The sequence below is a fragment of the Suillus discolor genome, assembly GCF_016758755.1.
Source record: "Suillus discolor strain FC423 chromosome Unknown F5147scaffold_12, whole genome shotgun sequence".
Classification (NCBI taxonomy): domain Eukaryota; kingdom Fungi; phylum Basidiomycota; class Agaricomycetes; order Boletales; family Suillaceae; genus Suillus; species Suillus discolor.
The window spans coordinates 59724-78375 of record NW_024541259.1 but is presented as its reverse complement, the minus strand read 5'-3'; the positions used below and the strand labels follow the sequence as shown (position 1 = coordinate 78375).

Below are 18652 nucleotides of genomic sequence, written 5' to 3'. Positions count from 1 at the left end.
CACTTGGTTGGTAAGGGCTGTTTGTCTTGGATTCAGCAGCGATGCGTACAAGGACTGTATTACTCACTGGCACAGACATTACTTGAAATGTGTTGGGGTGTGAAGCTGCCCGACACCTATTTATTGCAGTTTAAGCAAATGCTTCGAAGAAGTTCAGCACATTTTGAGTAATTGTGACATGATGGTGATTTAAACAAGTACGAACATGCAACTCTCGATACCATTGTATTTGAAGTGGCGTCACAAGTATTGGAATAGTAATGATCCTTGGCTGAATTTTGTAAGCATCTCCACATCTATCTCGCTTATGGCTGCATAACACCAGAGCTCTTCGGTGGCAGCAGTCACCAATTTGCATTGATAAAACAAATTGCTGAGATGCTCCATGATTGCAGCGGAGAAATGAGACTTCCCCCTGTGGCATAACCGTACATATTCCTGAATAGACTCAAGTACTTCCAGGCGAACTGAAAGCATTGCAAGGACAATCTGTTGGTCCCCGGGGCCCTGAATCATTTGTGCATATAGTGTGTTGAATATCGAACAGGTCAGTAGGCTTGCCTCAGTGTCATCAACATCACAACTATGAGAACACAAGGTGTTCAGTATATCACATTGCTCAGAATTGATGTGGACATACATTACAGGGTGTGAAAGTTTCATGACATGAATGTTGGTTAAGCAGCTGAAAAGAGCATGGTTGAGTCATGGGCGAGCTGTAAAATGACAGTAATCAAGACTCACGATAACTTTGGCAGAGTTTGCATGTGTCGTCCTGAGGTGGAGGATGAGTCATGATGTGGAGGACTAGATATTTGCGTGCGTTGGAGGATTGATATGGAATCAGCTTAATTTCTGTGACCGAAAGCTTGTTGAATGTACCTGGAAATATCTATGCCGGACGCCCACCAGAGTCCATGATTTGGCTGGCCATCTTTTTGGCTTGGTACTTGGCTGCCATTTTGACGCTGATTTCCTCTTTCTTCCTGTATACATGGGTCAGTGCCACCCGGCTCAGATATTTTAGCAATGCCAGACCTTTCATAGTACATCCTTCTGTAAACTCGAGCTGCATTTTTCTTCTCCTCAGGTGTGTTGTAGATGAGTGGACGCACCATCGTGCACTGTATGTGATAGTAAGTGAGAGACAACTTGAATGTTCAAGTTAGTACACCGTGATGTGACACAGATGCAAAGCCAAACACCGGTGTGAGCAACTTCAAGTGAATTTGCTAGCACTCAGGTCTTCACTTGCTGTTGCATCTCGCTGCTTCAAGTTTGTTCTTCCTGTCCTTAGATATAGTTCTTAGTTTCTTAGTAATTAAACTATAGTCATTCTACTAGAATACAGCTGGTTTCTGTTACAGTCAACCGTAACATTTACAGAAGCCCCCACTCTGTTGGACTGACCGATGCAGCGGCATGCTGCTTGAACCTTAGAAGACAGCGGTCCGGAACCACTATGACCTCACTGTGGCCTAGACTGCCTTGTACTTGATCTCCAGAGGCTGCCCGCCTCATGTACACCTAGACCAGCGCATGTTGCCTCATGCTTAGAGGTTAAGCCTCATGTATCTTATCATGCCTCATGGGCGACCTCATGTATTGTTATCTCTGACTCACCATGATTAGCATAGATCCCCAGATACGAACTGAGCTTGAACCCTTATGTACAGTGTATATAAGTTGACAGATTATTGTTGTATTTCTTCACTTTAATCTACTAGGTTTTCCCTTGAATCCTGTTCAACTAAGTCTCCAACTTAGTTGTCTCTGATTGCACTTCTGAGCCAAGCACTCCTTGTCTCAGTTGATCCCGCTAGTCCTGTATCTTGACGAGGTGCGCCTTACCAAGATAACCGGAGGGAACCTTGACATTCCGTCAAGGCTACGATACGCTCAGTACTCGTGAAGCACATTCGTACTGGTACCATTAGAACTACCCTAGTTCGTAACAGTTTCAGGAAACACGCCACAGGACAAAGTATTTATAGGAGATTTTGGTTTAGAATAACTCATACGACATATAAACGAGGTCGTTCTAATAAAATACACAGTAGGATACTCCCATCACATTCAGCAATCATAGACTTCATACATATGATACTCAGCTTTGAGGTGTGTTGAGCTTGCAACATGACTTTAGCAGGATTTGGGTCAGATGATTGATTGAGGCAACATCCTCAGACTGTCTATCTCAGAGTTCAACGTTCAATGTTCAATATTAATGTTCAACTGTACACGCATGATCATTATATTGATTGATGTTTCATTGCTATCAAACAACTGGTTTCAATGTCATTTCTGCCATGATATGTCAGGATTGCAGTCTATACCATGTTCTGTTATTAATTTCTGATATGCTACAGTGTCTTGTCTACTACAAAGTGAGTGCTTGTCTACTTTCCCGGCCGCACTGTCGAACCATTATGGAAACCTTCTAGACAAGCAGGGAGAAGTTTATATTTGAAGTGTTCAGAATTTCTTATTGATTTCCTGATATGAGCATCCAGAATGTCAAAATGATTCACCAGCCGTGAGAAGTATTCATACATGGTACATATGTCTACAGATCGAGCAAGAAATGCTACTCATTCGATTACTTCGGTATCCCTGCGGTCAATTGCTTCCTCAATCAATCTAATCCCCTGAGCAACAGTGCGAACTCTGGAATAGGATGAACGGCTCACCCCAGGCACATAACTAGATGTCTGTTGCCTGTAATACTAATCAGTAGACAGTCTTGAAGTCAAAGTACCACTCACCAAGTTGCAACAACACCAATGCGACGCCCATGGCTGATCCAGTAGAAAGGACTGACAGAATTGGGCTCAGGAATGATGTATATCACCCTGTGATGAGTCCGCGTGTAAGTTGCAGCAGTAACAACCGGGGGTGCGGTAACCAGTGGTGGGGTGGAAGCGATTGCAGTAGTTGCCAGTGTGGTGGCCATGAGCAGAATGGTATGAGGAGTGATGACAGATGGTGCAGTGGCCACAGGTGGAATGGTAGCAGCAGGAGCTGCAATAGTGACTCCTTGAGCAGCAGTAGCCACTTCCTGAATAGCGGCAACGACTGTGTTCTGTATGACCCCCTGCAGGACAGAGGTTAATGAGGCAGCATTGTTGCTGCTGATGTTCAATTGTGTGAACAGTGCTGCTATAGAATCTAAACCAGCCGTTAGAAGAGGCAGAATAACCAAGGGATTGACACACCACCACTGGAAGGACCGACAATGGACGCCGCAGGCACACAGCTATTAGTGCCGGAGGTCACTGTTGAGTGGGTCACAACGTTAGAAGAGTCAGAAAAACCAAGGGATTTATGCACTGCCATTGGACGCTGCAGGCACTTGACTATTAGAGGAGGTCATTGTTGAGTGGGTCATGATATAGAGCGTTAGAAACTTGCAACTCACCTGCATTATTATATACACATAGCTACGCAAACTTGCAAGTTCCTTGTGCATCAAGTACATAATCTGCGGAGTATAATCTGTGGAGTATGAAACATAATTCCCTATTTTGTACAATATTCATCCAGCCGTCATGTAAGTAGACACGCAGAGCCGCTGTGTTCTTCAGCTACTCGACTATTTAGGTCATCACCCTCGAGCCGCCGAGCAGAACTTTGCTTCTGATGACCTTCTCAGTGATTCACCACTATAGTCAACAACCTCAGCAGTAATGAAGTGCAGGCTTTGTTATTCAGGCTACTCGACTATTCAGGCCATCACCCTTGAGTTGCTGAGCAGAATTTGGCTTCTGATGCCCTTCTTGGTGATTTGCCACTGTATTTAACACCCCCAGCAGTGACAAGGTACATAGAGAACTATAGCTATGTTCATATTCATTGACAACACGCCTTCCACTGCAGTATACCCTGAGATCACCACCATTCATGAGCACACTGCTGCTTTCCTTCCTGCTGCCCAAGCACTGGCTGATGAATGTTTTCTCCATTGTTACTTGGGGGTATATTATAACATCCCAGCATGTAGCAAGCAACCCCCTTGGAACCCACCTTTCTATTGTGTCACCCACGGCCATGTAGTAGGTGTTTTACCCAGCTGGTGAGTACCCTAGTTGTTAGATGGATTATATATATATCTACTCTAGGGAGCACACTCTAAATGCCGTTCTTGGTGTCCCCGATTTCAAGTACGAGGAAGTTGACACTATCGCCATTGGTGAGGAAAAGGTTAGGCAGGCAATTGAGAAAGGCGAAATTGAAATTGTATAAGGGCATTAACACTAGTCTTATTACTTCTACCATCATCCCCTTCAGCTTTGTCCTGTATATACTATGCAGAGTAGTTAACTGATCTTTCTCTATATCCAACACCATCCATTTCAATTACAATGACCATTACTCAAGATTCCTCCATACAATCTGTCAATGAGACCAGAGTCTCCCTCAAAGATATCAAGAGGAGATTTCAACGCGCTCAAGAATGTAATGTCATTGCAGCACTCGACACCGGCAGTGGAAAGACTTTCATCAGTATTTTGCTCATCAAATGGATCATGCTACAAGAGTGCTCGCAGCAAAGTCATCGTATTTCTGGTACCCAAGGTAGCTCTGGTCGAACAACAGGCCAACTTTATCACCCTGCATACTCCTTTGGGAGTCAAAAGTTCAGTATTGCTTACATAATTGCACAATGATTCATCTAGTTTATTGTTTATACTGTTCATTTATCTCCAAATAAGCAATAACAATATACAGTCTACATGGTGACACCTTGCAGCCCCCCGACAGATGAATCCAAATATTCCTGAGGGTCCACGACCACCCTGTCTTATCCTAGTCAAGAAATACAGGTCAGGGACCTCAGGATTACATCCAGGCAGGCCAACAGCCGTCACAAACGCACACACTTAAATTCATATATTCCGCCAGCCAGCTCTCAACTTTCTGTCTACTACATGTCTGTAACATTCTCCTCATGCCGCAAAGGCAGAATAACAGCCTCCCGCCAGCACATTCTATGCGCATCACAATCACAATCTAATTCTCACCCTGAATCTGATGGACAAGTTTCTGAAGGCATCAGTTATGATGATGCTAATTTTGGGTACATGGATGGGCACATAGATGCAATTGATGATGCCCCGGTCACATCAAAGTGAAAACACACCACGGCTGTAAGTGTTGGCTGGTCATAATTTGCTTCAGTGATTTTATTTTCAGGATAACCCCCTTCTAGTGTGGTTAAGCGATCATGATGAGTATCTGGCAGAAATGCTTCGGATGGATGGCAGAGGGGACTATACTTCGGATACTTGCTGAAAATGTGCCTCTGCTTCTGCTCTGTTCCGATGCGACGACTGTTGTGACATGCAGCTATACTGCAGAGACTGCACTGTTTGCAATCATTTGCGGAGCCCCACTCATCGCATCAAGGTTTGTCTTTATTCATTCTGAGTGCTTGAGTCGGGAGTTAATTTACTTGAGGAGTGGACGGGGTCATTTTTCATGGCTACATCACTCAAGAAGCTCGGTCTGAGGATCCAGCTGGGGCATGCGATTGGCGAAAGCTGTATCCTGCCTCACAAGTCATTCAACAACAACTTCCTACTCATCGATACAAACGGAATCCACGAGATGGTGGTCGACTTTTGTGCCTGTGAGACATCCCAGACTCATACAAAACAACTCTTGCACATGAGATGGTTCCCCTCGACAACTGTGGATCCAAGGACAGCAGCAACCTTCCAGCTATTGCACCATTACCATATCTTGTCTTTTGAGTCCAAGGCATCCGCATATGAATTCTATCACTTGCTTGTCCGTATATCTGACAATGTTGGTTTAATTAAGAAGGTTGGCGTTTTGCTGGGTTGATCTTACATGGACTAAACTAACTCTAATTCAGGATCGCTATGAATCCTTCATGTGTATGGTTCATGAGTGGCGACACCTGAAACTGTTGAAACATTTTGGTCGCGGTCATGATCCTGTCGGTGTGAGTGGTACCAAAGAGGGTGAATGCGCTGTGCTCTGTCTGGCTTGCCCACAGCCTGGCAAAAATATGCCCCCTGACTGGAAAGAGGTGCCAAAATCCAAATAGTGAGCCTCTTGTCATTTTCAAACATAAAGCGATGCACTAATCATACATAGATGGCTGTATTCGTTGTTCGTGGCTATCAATGCCAATTTTCGATTGAAAAGACGGGATATATCCAGTGATGAAGCGGACCCAAGTCTCTCAAAGGGATGGTCATACTTTGTGGAAGAGAAGTTCAAGTCCCATCTCAAGGAGCATTTGTCTGAGACACAGGAGGTATGTAAACAGTCTGGTCCAAGATGTCGCTAACGATACCTTCCCAGAAAAGTTCCTGCTCGAACCATAATGCCGTGAATATGGCTGAGACAAAGCTATCACAGGGCCTTGCAGCTACTGGAGTAGGGACAGTTGATTGTGCGCGACATAACTTCAAGCACCCGAATGGCATTGGGGACCTACAAAAAGGGGAAAAGTGCATGTGTCACTTGTGAAGCTGCTTTGACTAATTCAATTTTCAGGTACATTAACATGGACTACCTGTTTTTCTCCACACTTCGTAACAACTGTCTCAACATTCTGAATGTATCATATGACATTGTGTGTTAATGGCACAAGAATCTATGGAGTCGCTACCCGAGTCACACCATATATCCTATTTGCGCATTTTTATTCAGTTCTTCGTCCCAAAGTTCCACCTTCCAGCACGTATCAAGAAGTGTCAGACAATGTTCTCTTTCAATTTCACATGTTTTGTGGGTCGTACAGATGGGGAGGTGCCTGAGCGTGGTTGGTCCAACATAAATCCGGTCGCATCAAGTACAAAGGCAATGGGACCCGGCTGTCATAGGGACACATTAGACGATCATTTTGGGGATTGGAACTGGAAAAAAGTCATTGGCTTAGGTATGTGATTTATGCTCACTCATTATTCTTGTTTGGTTAATAATTATGGGGTCAGGCACATATCTCATCTATAAAATGTAGGAAGCTGTCATTGAGAAGGCTGATCATGAGGCTGCATTCCAGGAGTTCAATGCTGCGATTTCCTCCGACCACAGGTCAGCATGGACAGTGGAGATGGAGAAATGGGAGGAAAACCCCAATGACACATCAGTCACTAACCCCCTCGAGTCCAAGTCAATCTGTAAGCTTTATTTTATTTTACTATTCAAATTATATCTACTGAAGCGTCTATTATCCAGAAATCACACAAGTTGCAGCCCGTCTGAAACTTGCGGAGATGGAAGCTGCAGAACTTGCTTGTGGGATTGACCTATCTCTGCACCCTGACATCTCACCAAGTGTACTTATCGTGTTGGGATTAGACCTCAAAGAGGAAGAGTAAGTGGCTTTACCTAAACACTACCAGGTGAAGACAACTAACACCTGGGACAGATGTCGTGTGAGAGCAGTATCCGAAGGAATGGGTCTCCACGTTTCTGATATACAGAAAGGCACACTCGCGCGAATGAGGAATGTCCTGCATTGTAAGATCAAAACGTGGAGAAGTGCACAGGTTCTGTACATACCTGCGGTACAGATTCTCACTACTACTGTGGTTTCCAACCCTCATCAGCTGTTTGAGAATGCTGAGGATATCCGCCTGTGGTTGCCATCTAGTCTGAAAGGCAAACCATGTGATCCCTGACTTCAAGCTTACGAATGGGATTTGCGGTATGCCCAGGCCCACGATGCACTTGAAGAGCTTTGACAGTGCCTTCGCGTGTGCTTTTATATGCTTACATTCAAGCGGGAGTGGGTTCATGGTCAAGGCTCCAACACTTGTGCTCAGAATGCACTTGCTCATGTGCACGGGCGACAAGTGGCATGTACAAAGAGATACAGGGTTGCATGGAAGGCGCTGAAGACCCTGGCACCCCTCTTGAAGAAAGTGGGATGGCAAGGATGGCTGCAAGACCTGAAGGATGAAGACATGAAACCATTAGTGGACCCTTTCAGCAGAGAGACCGAAGGCCGCCGCCGCCTGACATGGATCTGGATGATGACGGGTGTAGATACAGGTAGCGATGGGGGTGACGTGGATGGTTAGTTTTTGTTTGATTTTATAAGCTGTTACTGACAATGGTCTCTGAATCTTCTGCTAGGAGTTCGCGTGGAATGGTGCAAGTCCAGAGCAAGAGCAATGTGCTGGGCAGAGGAGATAGAATTGTTACAGGAGGAGATGCGAAGGGTGCTACAGTTTTTTGATTGGCAAGCCAACTGGTGGGACAAGCAGCAGGACCGGCTCGTCTGTGAGACAGCAGCTCAATGCGAGGGCTTGGTAGCATATGCCAACAAACAGGCACACATCCAATGTCAGCTCGCATTGCACTTTAGAGTGCTGTGGACCCCCTACCTTCCCCAGCTATCTCCTCCGACCTCGAGCCTCATATCAACCGCCGTACCATCACTGGACAACATGCAATTCCCCGACCTCATGCTACCTGTTTCATGTGCCTAGTGTAGTCAACCTTCTGTAGTGTAATTAATCTTCTATTGTGCCTAGCACTTCGTTGCAATGAACTGTCTTGATATTTTAGTTGCCGGGGAATAAAAATATGTAATTGCCGAAGAACGAGAATATATAATTGCCAGATGATAGGAACACTACATATACGGACAGCTAGTGTACTGAGGGGCCGGGCTACTAGGGAGGCAGCTCTGATGGTTAGCACATTCTGATGCATTATAGACAGGCTAACAAGCATTGTTAATGCAATACAGTTGTGTGGTGAGTACCAGATATAATGCATTATGCCTACAGGGACTTGTGCATTCAAGGACCTTCTTGGACACTCGCGCAGTGTTCAATCATTTTTTTAGCACAAACTGCATTCAAATTGTACAAGTACAAGCATTCTTGAACCACCCATGTGCCTTCTCCGCTGTAATACAACTTGTTGCTTCGAGAAGAGCATCAACAGGATCCTCGAGTTGTCACAACTGATGGCCATGACATCGAATATAAGCTTTGACTGTCAACAATGTATCAGACACAGAGAATACATGAATTATCCATAACTTACGGGTGCTGAATGACTCCTTGATTGGAGTCAGATCAGGCGAATATGGAGGAAGGTAGAGTATGAGACAACCTATCCAATTTTAGCTTTATGAGGGAAGGGACAGACAGATAAAAAAAAGCAAACCAGCACTTTCAACAAGGTCAACAAGGTCTTCATTATGATAAATCCAGCAATTGTCAAGAACAATGATGGAACACTCTGCAGGGAAGAGATTCATGTGTGGAAGCTAGAAAATCTTCAAAGCTAAACAGGCACAGAAAGGACACATAGTTACCACATCCTCGGCGATGAAGTCATAGAATTCCTGTGCATCAAACGAGCCTTCGGCTACTTGAGCAGCAATGTATCCTTGCACAGTCATAGCAGCACACAGCAAGTAATGATCGCCTCGAACAAAAACATCTGAAAGTTGTGCATGATCTCCACTCGGTGCTTGTACATAGTGCCATGCATATGTCCAGTTGTTCTTGCTTGTTTCGTCGATGACAACGAATTCTGAGCTGTCCCCAATAAAGTTGTTGCGAAGACTAGCTTTGAATTCCTCTCGACGGACCTCATCATGTTCGGAAGTGAGTTTTCGAAGAATTTTTCGAGTGAGACCAGCATCCTTGAGATTGCGTGACAGGGTGAAAGTGCTGACAATGATATCATGCTCGATTGCAAGCCACATACAGACCTCGTCAAGGAAAAGATCAGAGTCCTCAGCAAAGAGATCTTCAACGGCCATCAGAAGGGCTCACATGATTGTTTGAGTACGTCCTGTGAGTGGAGAAGGGGGCTTTGTGGCCGCAGTACCACACTCCTCAAAGATCCATCGCCATTGGTAGCAGCTCCTCTCGCTAACACCAAATGCTTCACAGATATCCTCCAATTCCCATCCATGATCCCACAGTTGAAGTGCACAATCTTTGAGGTCATTACTGATCCTTTGGTTAACCATAGTGAAAAGGTTATACATGCCCACGAGCATCCAGGAAGCGTTGTTCTAAGTACAGTCATTCACCGTCATTTGAGTTTGAAATTTTCAGACGTCTACCACAACACAACCAGACACAATCTCGAAAATCGCTTTTGGGGATGTTATGATAGAAGAGCTAATCTACTTCGTACAAAATTTTGAAGAGTATCAAACAAGATGTTATTCCGTGATGAAAAGTGTGTAATTCTTGGTGTTATCATACGTTCACCACCATTTGAGTTCACCAAAAAAGGCAAATTGATTCCCCAGTGGCGCAGATAAGATACACTGCTCCATCTCAGGTTTCTGTAGTTCAGCTGTGTAGGCCTCCATGGCATGAGCAATGGCTTTTTCTCGTTCCCAAGATGCGAACCATTTTTTCATCGAGGTAGATTGTGCATGCTGGGCCATCTTGAGAGGTGAGTGAAAGTTTCATATATCAAGTTTGTGTTTATCAGATCCCGCTTATTGTGCTTGGTAACACTGATAAGATGCTATTGAGACACCCTCCACCAGCAACATTCTGGCAACATACACACTCATCATCTCCCTTGCGGAATCAAACAGTGATGTGCTTGGAGGTTGTGTGCATGTATTTCTTCAATTTACGAATCCAATTCTAGTTGTTTTGCTTTCAGGGACATAAAATAGTGAAAATTTGGTAACAAAACATAACATCACACAATTTTTCAAGGTCTTTTATACCTATCATTACTGCCAATACGTAGTTATGCACATAACTCATATGATAGAGCAAAAAATTTACATGGGATAGCATTAGATTTGAGTGTCATACAAGGAAAACGCAAATGGTGGTGAAAACACAAATGACGGTGAATGACTGTACTTCCTTTTTCATCACCGTGGACGCAAAATTTTTGCCACTGCCATTACTTTCGCACACAGCTGCAACTTTGAACGTCACTTAGGGAAACTATAGTCCAAATTACCTTGCGAAGCAAGGTCATGTTGGATGGCACATAATCTGTCAGTCACCTGACGTGAACATCATGCAGTGCAATAATCGAAAATGATAGATCTTCGTAAATATGGATACACAATAGATACACAACAATACATAAACTGATACAGATATACCAAAACCGATACAGCAAAGCTCAGAGCTCCGTCTCGATGACACAATACAAATACAGAAACAGAACATCATCATATCAGACATTTGAACCACTTGCCTCACCTGCTATCTCAGTTCTCTTATGCTGCAGCTCTTCTTCAGTACCTTCGCCCTCCGTAGGTTCAGGCAAATGATGTTTACCCGGGATACTGGCAGTAGGATGAAGTATGATCACTTTCTCCATTTTTGCTTGGAAGCTGTCGTATCCTGAAAAATGCCAGTGATGAATTGACAAATAAATCTCCACCAAAGCTCCTTCTAATGCACGGTTGATCTCCAATGGCTGAATGGCTTTGCCGTCTTTGAACACTGGAAGAGGAACGGCCTCATGAGTATACTTGATGCGAATGAAATTGTCCTCATGATCAGGTGCGATGGGCCATTTGTCAGTGACTTCATCCATCAACGGAGCATTAGGAACACGCCGGCCATGAGGAGAATTGGGAATTCGAACATTCTACACAAATACATCAGCATTATTTTCAACACAGTACAATCACTCACCCTAGGCTCAAATATGTTCGCCACCACACGGAGCATCTCACCTGTCACGTCACAAATCACCATATTTCTGTGATCGCCTGTTGTCCCTGCTGCCTTCTGCATAGTCTCAAGATTACGGATGGCAGTGTCAAAGTCATGAGCCAAGATCTTGTCAGTCGGACAGACAAGATGGAGCTGGTATTTGGCTTTCTCAAGGGCACCTTTCTTGAGATAATTGCCACTGGTGCCACACTTGAGATTGAAAGGTGATACTCTTCCGGTCACCACTCCGATGAAAGGGGTTTGCTCATCGCGGTCCACGATAATCAGACCATTAGCAGAATGCTGCCAAGAGATTTGCTTGCACAATGTATTAGAGGCCATGAAATTAGACTGAGAAGCAGCATGATCATGATAAGCTTGAGCGTCGAACGACATGATTAAGAATGCAAATGAAGGAAATAGGAGCCATCCAGCGAAGTATACAGACAGACTTTAAATTTTTGATCATCCGACTCGTGACAGGACGCCGCCCAGACATCAATCTGTCTAGACACAATATCATCCATATACTCATCATTGTACATATGCTTATCTCTGAAATCAATAGTTGTAGGTTACCAGGCACTTTTCTTATAGGTGATGTAACTCATATTTTTATCTAGTACCATGTTTTGAATATATCCCAGTTTTCAGGCAATCTTGTGGTTCTTTGCACCTTCATGTGTACCGCAATTGCACCTGTATATCTGGAGCTCCAGTCGTTGAGTGTGTAGTAGATATTTCAGATCTGGTGCGTCGTCTCACAGAACCTGATCAGCTTATCGATGAGCCATCATACATCGAACGAACATTCATTTATTTGCATTTCCAGCATTAGTATCAGCTCTAGCTCGTCGAGGAGTAATCCTGCTTTACGTCGATGATGATAACATAGCAGACACTCTCGCGGGTCTATTTGATGAACGAGAACACCTATGAATACGGTCACAGAAGCTATGGTACATGGACTCAAATAATGTTATCTAACTTTTTCTTCGTTTCTCTTTCAAGCTCTTTGATTCTTGCATCTTCTTCTCTTAAATATTCCGAAGGATGACGAATAAATAGTTCATTCTCGAATTCCTGCAACAAGTGTATCATCTGTCTGCCTCGACTCCGAGAAAGTGCCACATATGCGTTGAAAGGTGATAGACTGAAGCATGTCGTTTTGCCGATATCTATGAGGATGTGATCAATAGTCTGCCCTTGAGATTTGTAGTCCATGAATGCATAAGCTGGTACGAGAGGTAGTTGTCGACGAGTTACACGAGTAGTAGGATGCGTTCCAATGGAGAATTTGACTTCAACGGGTGACAAAGGAATCTGATGAGGTTTGAGACCAGGCAGAGGTGGAAGTTCGCAAAAGTCAAGCTCGATGATGACAAGTATAGGTGGATAATGCAGTTGGACTTGTCGATTTTGAGATGTAGCTGAGGTCAAAGAAGGTTCTCTACCATCCAATGTTATGTCCACAATTCTTCCCCTCGATCCATTCGACAAATTAGCAGACGTTGCTAAATTCCGAGTCACCATAACTCGCATCCCTATAGCCAATCGTAAAATTGTAGGTACTTGCTCTGTGTCTTTCAGTGACAGTTTGGCAGTGTCGAGTCGTTGGACCATATTCAGACAGGTCCCATGGGTAGAATCCTCTGCAGGACATATATACAGGGTTTTGTTGTTGAACAAGAAGTGCTTCACAACCGCACAGTTGTTCCATTGTGTTTGTACACTGTTGCGTGGTGTGATGAGAATAGCTTCATTCCATGGAGGGACGGCGAAGTTTGGAACATCACACTCGTCATTCGAAAGGACTAGACGATGTATGATAGCCAGGTCATCAGCGGTGCAGGCTCCTTCTCTGGAGCGCTGCAATATGTTGTGCCAGACAGCGTCTATAATGCGCATTTGCTGATCCAGTATAACGACAGTGTCAAATTGAAGATAGATATTCTTTCCCAATTGGCACTTTGTTGTAGGAGGGTTAGGATAATGCAACGAGTGTGTCAGACTGCCGACAGGAGGAAATTGGTGGAAGTCTACGACGATGATGACGCCCAATCCTCCGAAAGGAAGAGTACTTGATGTGTGTGGCATGCCAGCCGCTTCGCAGAACGCACCTGTCACTTGCGATAGAAGGCTCAGGAAATCAGTTGTAAGCATACTGCCTTCATCAACTACCAACAAGACTTTATCCAGCATATTCTTCTCTTGCCGTCTCATGGCCTCCACATTTGGATGATAAATCCATGAGTCTGACATTGGCAAGCCTTTCACATTTGCCGGTATGGTGGCCCATGAATGCAAGGTAGAGCCTCTGATTTGAGATGCAGCGACTCCAGACAATGCAGTTTTGGCCAACCGATGTGAACAACCTCTGGTCGCGAACATTTCAGTAATAGCTTGCAACAATTTGGTTTTCCCTGTTCCGCCTTGGCCGTGGATTTGCATCAGCAATTGAGGAGGCTGTCATCTGCACAAAATTTCATCTAATTCAGAGCTTTCGCCTTAATGACATCCTGAAGATCAGCGTAACACTCACCCAGATACTTGTAGACGATGCAAAAAGCTAGGCTCTGTTTTTCATTGAGATAATCAGGAATAGCTGAATGAGGAGATGACGATGACTGAATCCTCATAACAGATGAATCATTGTGTCCACGAAAACTGCCAGCATGCTGAAGAAGTGCGACACCACCTTCATCTGCTCAAACATCCATAGCGGAAATGTCCTGGGTGTCAGGTTCATTATGAATGATATTATCCCACTGAAGATAATCTGCCCATTGTTGATCCGTGGCAACGTTGGCTAATTCATTGACTGCCAGGTTTTCTTCAGCATTGCGCTCAAAGAAGCCATACTCCTCCGCTATATTCATCGCCACATCGGCATACACCATTTCTCGAGAACCAAATGTGCCATTAGCAGCATGCATGATGTCTTCATCTGTGATTGATTCCTCGGTAGCAGAATTGATGTTACTTTCTTCTTCATCAGTGTAAAAATCTTCATCAAATCGTAGACAATCTGCCAAAGCGTGCGGGATGCTTGATGATGTGGATTCATGTTCTTTAGCTTTGTCACAGCACTCGTGAAAATACTGGAGATTATTGACGATGTTGCAAATGGAGAATGTTGTTGTAGTCATGAAAGTCTCGTAAGCATGAATGAAACTTTCGTCTGCCTCTTTTAACTGCATAATATTCCTCCAAGGTTTAAGGAGAGCGAGAATCGAAGCACAATAGAAAGAACGTGTTGCAGGATCATCAGTGCGAGGAAACCATGGGCCAGGAATATGTGGAATGGTTTTGTGATTGTCTTGGCGAAGAGTGCGAACATGTCCCGCGTGACTGATCCCTTCCTTATAAAAGAGATGAATACTTGCATCGCTCCTTTTTGGTACAAGATCAGAGTTTGATGAGTGCGTATGAAAGTCATAAGTGTTCAAGAAATATTCAAGATAATTGAAACCTTCTAGTTCAGTAGGACGGTCAATGTATTCATGAATTTGATCTTGCAGTCGTATTGAGCCTTCATGCATTTTTATAACAGCATATTCGCTCTAGAGACAGCGCCAAATTAGGTTGGTGTAACTTCACGATGAAGATCCTAATGTCACTTGCCTGTGGTGAACAATCACTGACATCAACAGTTCCACTTTCTGCAGTATGCTGTATGACATGTGATCTAGTATCAGATGGAGTATATGTATTAATAACAGATTGCTAAAGAAGTTGACAACTCACCGGCTCTCACACAACTGCGGATAAGTCTTCTTGAGAAGTGAAGTAACAGAACTCCAATGTATAGTCTCGAAGTGATGAGACACATATCAATCACCCCATCCAACTAGATAGGATACAACTTCTGGAGCACTGAACTCCTGCTCCTGACTGAGAGAATTCACACAGCGTTGAATAAGACAACGGTTGAGTAGCTGGACATCTGAATTATGGGCCTCATTCTGCTTATGATAAGCGATTGTTTTAGCCAGTAACGCGGAGGCATTGGCAGAATGTTGTTGACGTTTGGCGGCATACATCGAGATATACCAACTGATATGCTTTGTGTCCCCACCGTTCATGATGAGCTTACAATTGTGATTAGTGCGAATGGCTAGTAATAGCCATGGGTTCCAGTTATTCATGAAGGGATACAGTCGCCGAGGTCCCCATTCACCATTGATATTGATCCAGGATTCTTCAGCAACAGGAAAAGGTGCTCAACATTTGCAAAACAATCGACCTCGCCATGACTTGAGACAACCTGGGCCACATTTATGAATTTGAATGGCACGAACCAATTGCTTTTCCACTCGTTGCCATTGTGATGAAAATGAAGGTAACCGAGGACCTGGTGGGCGAGAATATGATACAGCTCTTTCACATGGCACAATAGCCAATGTTTGCTCTGTTATGTCGTTGTGATTGGCTCGAATATTGGAAGCGATGTATTCAGCCACTCGGATTCGAAATACATCTGATTGAAGTAGCTCTTTCATTTTGGCACATGAAGGAGCGCCTGTTTGAAGTGAAGTCAAAAGATTGTGCGACACAGAAAAAAAGATATAAAGACCTTGCAACCAAACAATAAGATGTAAATGAAGGGTGCCTCGGCCTTGAGCTTCGACGGTGCCTATGTAGCTTTCCACGGTCCCAAAGATGCCATTCTTGCGACTAATATGCCCATTGCTCGCTATTGTGATGCCTAACATTTCTTCAAGAACGACTTGAATCGTATAGTGGAAGAATTGTGCCGCTGCATATGGATCAACTGCAATATTGATAGCACGATGCGCCGAATCAGGACCTCCCTTGACATCAAATGCATCCATGTTGATCTCTTCACCCAGAAGCACTTGTGCAATAGGATCATGGGTGTCACTCGGATTTATGGTGATCCACAATGACGGAGGGTTCTTCATCATCGTCATACCCCAGATTAAAGCACATATCTTAGTTCGAGACTCATCAGTGCCGATCACCTTGGTTCGAACGGCATTGACGTGTTGTTTGAGAGATCGAACTATAGGATTGGAATGCATCTGATGATTGGATTCTTCAACACTAGCTTCCAGCAAATCTTGGGAAGTCAGAGATCGAAAAGCCTGTTCGTTCGCATGAAAGGCCTTCTTTTCCACTTGAAGAACAGCTGCACGACACACTTGATGTTTTTGTATGACGCCAAAGACTTGAAACATGAAATGGATGTCTTTCCTAAACCTTTTGTCCGCACATCTCATGGTCCATTTCGCTTGGTTCTCATATGAGATAGAACGAGGGTGGTCAATCTCAAAACCTCCCATGCCATATGGAAAAAGGCAAGGAAACGCTCCAAGAAGATGATTCGGGTGTGCAAAGTCTCCACTCGTACAATCGCCCATGGCATTACGACGGGCATATTCATTCACAAATTCCGACCCATATTTCACTGCATATACTTCGTGGCCACAAGCTGAAGTATTGGCGAGAGCATGAGCCAGTACTTCATTGTTGGGTAAATCCTGTACCTCCGAATCGACAACACCATGAGCTTGAAGAGGAAAGACATTAGAGTTCACTGATAACACAGACCGGCGTTGAGCAAGAGAGAAGCTATTCGACATGAATACTGACTCGTTGGGGAACTTTCTAGATCATCGTCAACTATATCTTGTACACTGACATGAGTGTCGAAATACGAAGTGACTGTGAAATGACTATGAAGACAAGAACAAAGTGAACGTGAGCAAACGAACCTTCTGCATCCTCATCTTCGACAACATATCCTTCTCTTTCTTGCTCCAGTAAATCAACCTCAGGTGAAAACTTGATGATGGACAATAATTCGGAAGGAACACCATTTTCAGGCAGACGCTGAAGTATTTCGTCGGAAATGATAATGCCTTGGTAAAGATGATTGTGCTGTTTTAAAAATGACAAAGCAGCTCGCATGTGCAGTCGATTGACAAAAAGGATGGATGGTAGACAACGAGCAGGTAGATTGTTTGGGCCTATGATACCAACTCCGATGGTAGCTGACAGGATGTCAGGTGGTCGAGGAAACAAATTGCCTTCGATCATGGCACAAATGTCTTGAGTATTGAGACGGTAGGTCGAGACATTGCCACGCATGCCACTGTTCAGAGCCGATGTATCCCAGTTTTTGGCTCCCTTTTTTTGAGGGTACAATTTGATAACAAAAGCTGCAGGGAAATGAAGACCTATAAGAAGGTGTTCTGGCAAAGTGAGAATGCCCAGTTCTGGTGGGACCTTTCCAACCCAAAGACCATTAGCCAACGCATGAGATGGCACTTGATTGTAGTGCAAATCATGCATGCACCCCGAACAAACATGACTACTGGGAGCCCCATTGGGATTGATCAAGGCAGGCATATACAATAACATGGATTTAAAAGTCTCTTGAGTGGGATGGCGACATTGTATTGAAGGCACAAGAAGATGAGGATTTGGAAGATTGGCAATGTCGACAAGTTCAGTTTCCGAAGAGAAGTACTCGCCAGCACAAACGATGCAGGTGACTTTGTGAAGTGGTACGTTTCCTGTGCGATCAATGAAATTTGCTAGACATTTCTCTTTCACCGTTTCATCGACATCCTGAAGAAACGAATCATATGCTGAGTCAAGAGGAGGAGTAAGAACAGTCAATCATGCCCGTTTGATGTCTTCTGTCTTCTGATCGGCACGGACGTGCTGCTTGCGTTTGAATGCTTCTGCGATCGAGTTCTGCAAAGCTGGGGATTTTTCAATGGCAGACAACATATCAGCCCGCTTACATTGTTGAGCTCAGGTGAAAGCTCCACATCCTGTTTGACTGATGATCTCTTTCATCATGAGGCTCTTCGCTAATTGCATGACATGTGCAACATCTTCAGACACAATATCTTGCATTGCCATTGTCAACAAAGAAGATCAAAATGTTAGTAGACAGAGTTAGAATGGAATGTACACGTCGAAAGAGAATCGTAGCGCCGCTGACACGCCAGTTCCCGAGTAAG

The 18652-nt window shown here is 44.2% G+C and overlaps 6 protein-coding genes across 6 annotated transcripts; 2 read left to right on the top strand and 4 right to left on the bottom strand.

Moving 5' to 3' along the window:
* Nucleotides 1-240: 240 nt before the first annotated feature.
* On the bottom strand, nt 241-1878 carry F5147DRAFT_650361 (uncharacterized protein; the record flags this gene model as incomplete). Its single annotated transcript, XM_041433446.1, has 8 exons — nt 241-583; nt 641-685; nt 745-775; nt 910-986; nt 1039-1124; nt 1411-1527; nt 1624-1665; nt 1852-1878. The coding sequence occupies 8 exons, from the start codon at nt 1876-1878 to the stop codon at nt 241-243; spliced, it is 768 nt and encodes a 255-aa protein (XP_041295806.1).
* Nucleotides 1879-2591: 713 nt separating this feature from the next.
* On the bottom strand, nt 2592-3336 carry F5147DRAFT_650360 (uncharacterized protein; the record flags this gene model as incomplete). Its single annotated transcript, XM_041433445.1, has 3 exons — nt 2592-2718; nt 2766-3168; nt 3216-3336. 3 exons carry the CDS (start codon nt 3334-3336, stop codon nt 2592-2594), a joined length of 651 nt encoding a protein of 216 aa, XP_041295805.1.
* Nucleotides 3337-3900: 564 nt separating this feature from the next.
* On the top strand, nt 3901-4667 carry F5147DRAFT_788835 (uncharacterized protein; the record flags this gene model as incomplete). Its single annotated transcript, XM_041443003.1, has 4 exons — nt 3901-3974; nt 4001-4072; nt 4119-4189; nt 4378-4667. 4 exons carry the CDS (start codon nt 3901-3903, stop codon nt 4665-4667), a joined length of 507 nt encoding a protein of 168 aa, XP_041295804.1.
* A 673-nt stretch (nt 4668-5340) lies between these two features.
* Nucleotides 5341-8471, top strand: F5147DRAFT_744141 (uncharacterized protein; the record flags this gene model as incomplete). Its single annotated transcript, XM_041439659.1, has 12 exons — nt 5341-5406; nt 5458-5826; nt 5879-6055; nt 6218-6286; nt 6334-6482; nt 6529-6607; nt 6637-6913; nt 6999-7140; nt 7199-7351; nt 7406-7647; nt 7783-8055; nt 8116-8471. The coding sequence occupies 12 exons, from the start codon at nt 5341-5343 to the stop codon at nt 8469-8471; spliced, it is 2352 nt and encodes a 783-aa protein (XP_041295803.1).
* A 374-nt stretch (nt 8472-8845) lies between these two features.
* Nucleotides 8846-9097, bottom strand: F5147DRAFT_571270 (uncharacterized protein; the record flags this gene model as incomplete). The annotated part of the gene is made up of 2 exons (XM_041431038.1): nt 8846-8938; nt 8987-9097. Coding segments are annotated over 2 exons (204 nt in total), but the record flags the coding sequence as incomplete, so codon positions are not given.
* A 2069-nt stretch (nt 9098-11166) lies between these two features.
* On the bottom strand, nt 11167-12050 carry F5147DRAFT_650356 (uncharacterized protein; the record flags this gene model as incomplete). The annotated part of the gene is made up of 2 exons (XM_041433444.1): nt 11167-11586; nt 11634-12050. The coding sequence occupies 2 exons, from the start codon at nt 12048-12050 to the stop codon at nt 11167-11169; spliced, it is 837 nt and encodes a 278-aa protein (XP_041295801.1).
* Between the last annotated feature and the right edge of the window lie 6602 nt (nt 12051-18652).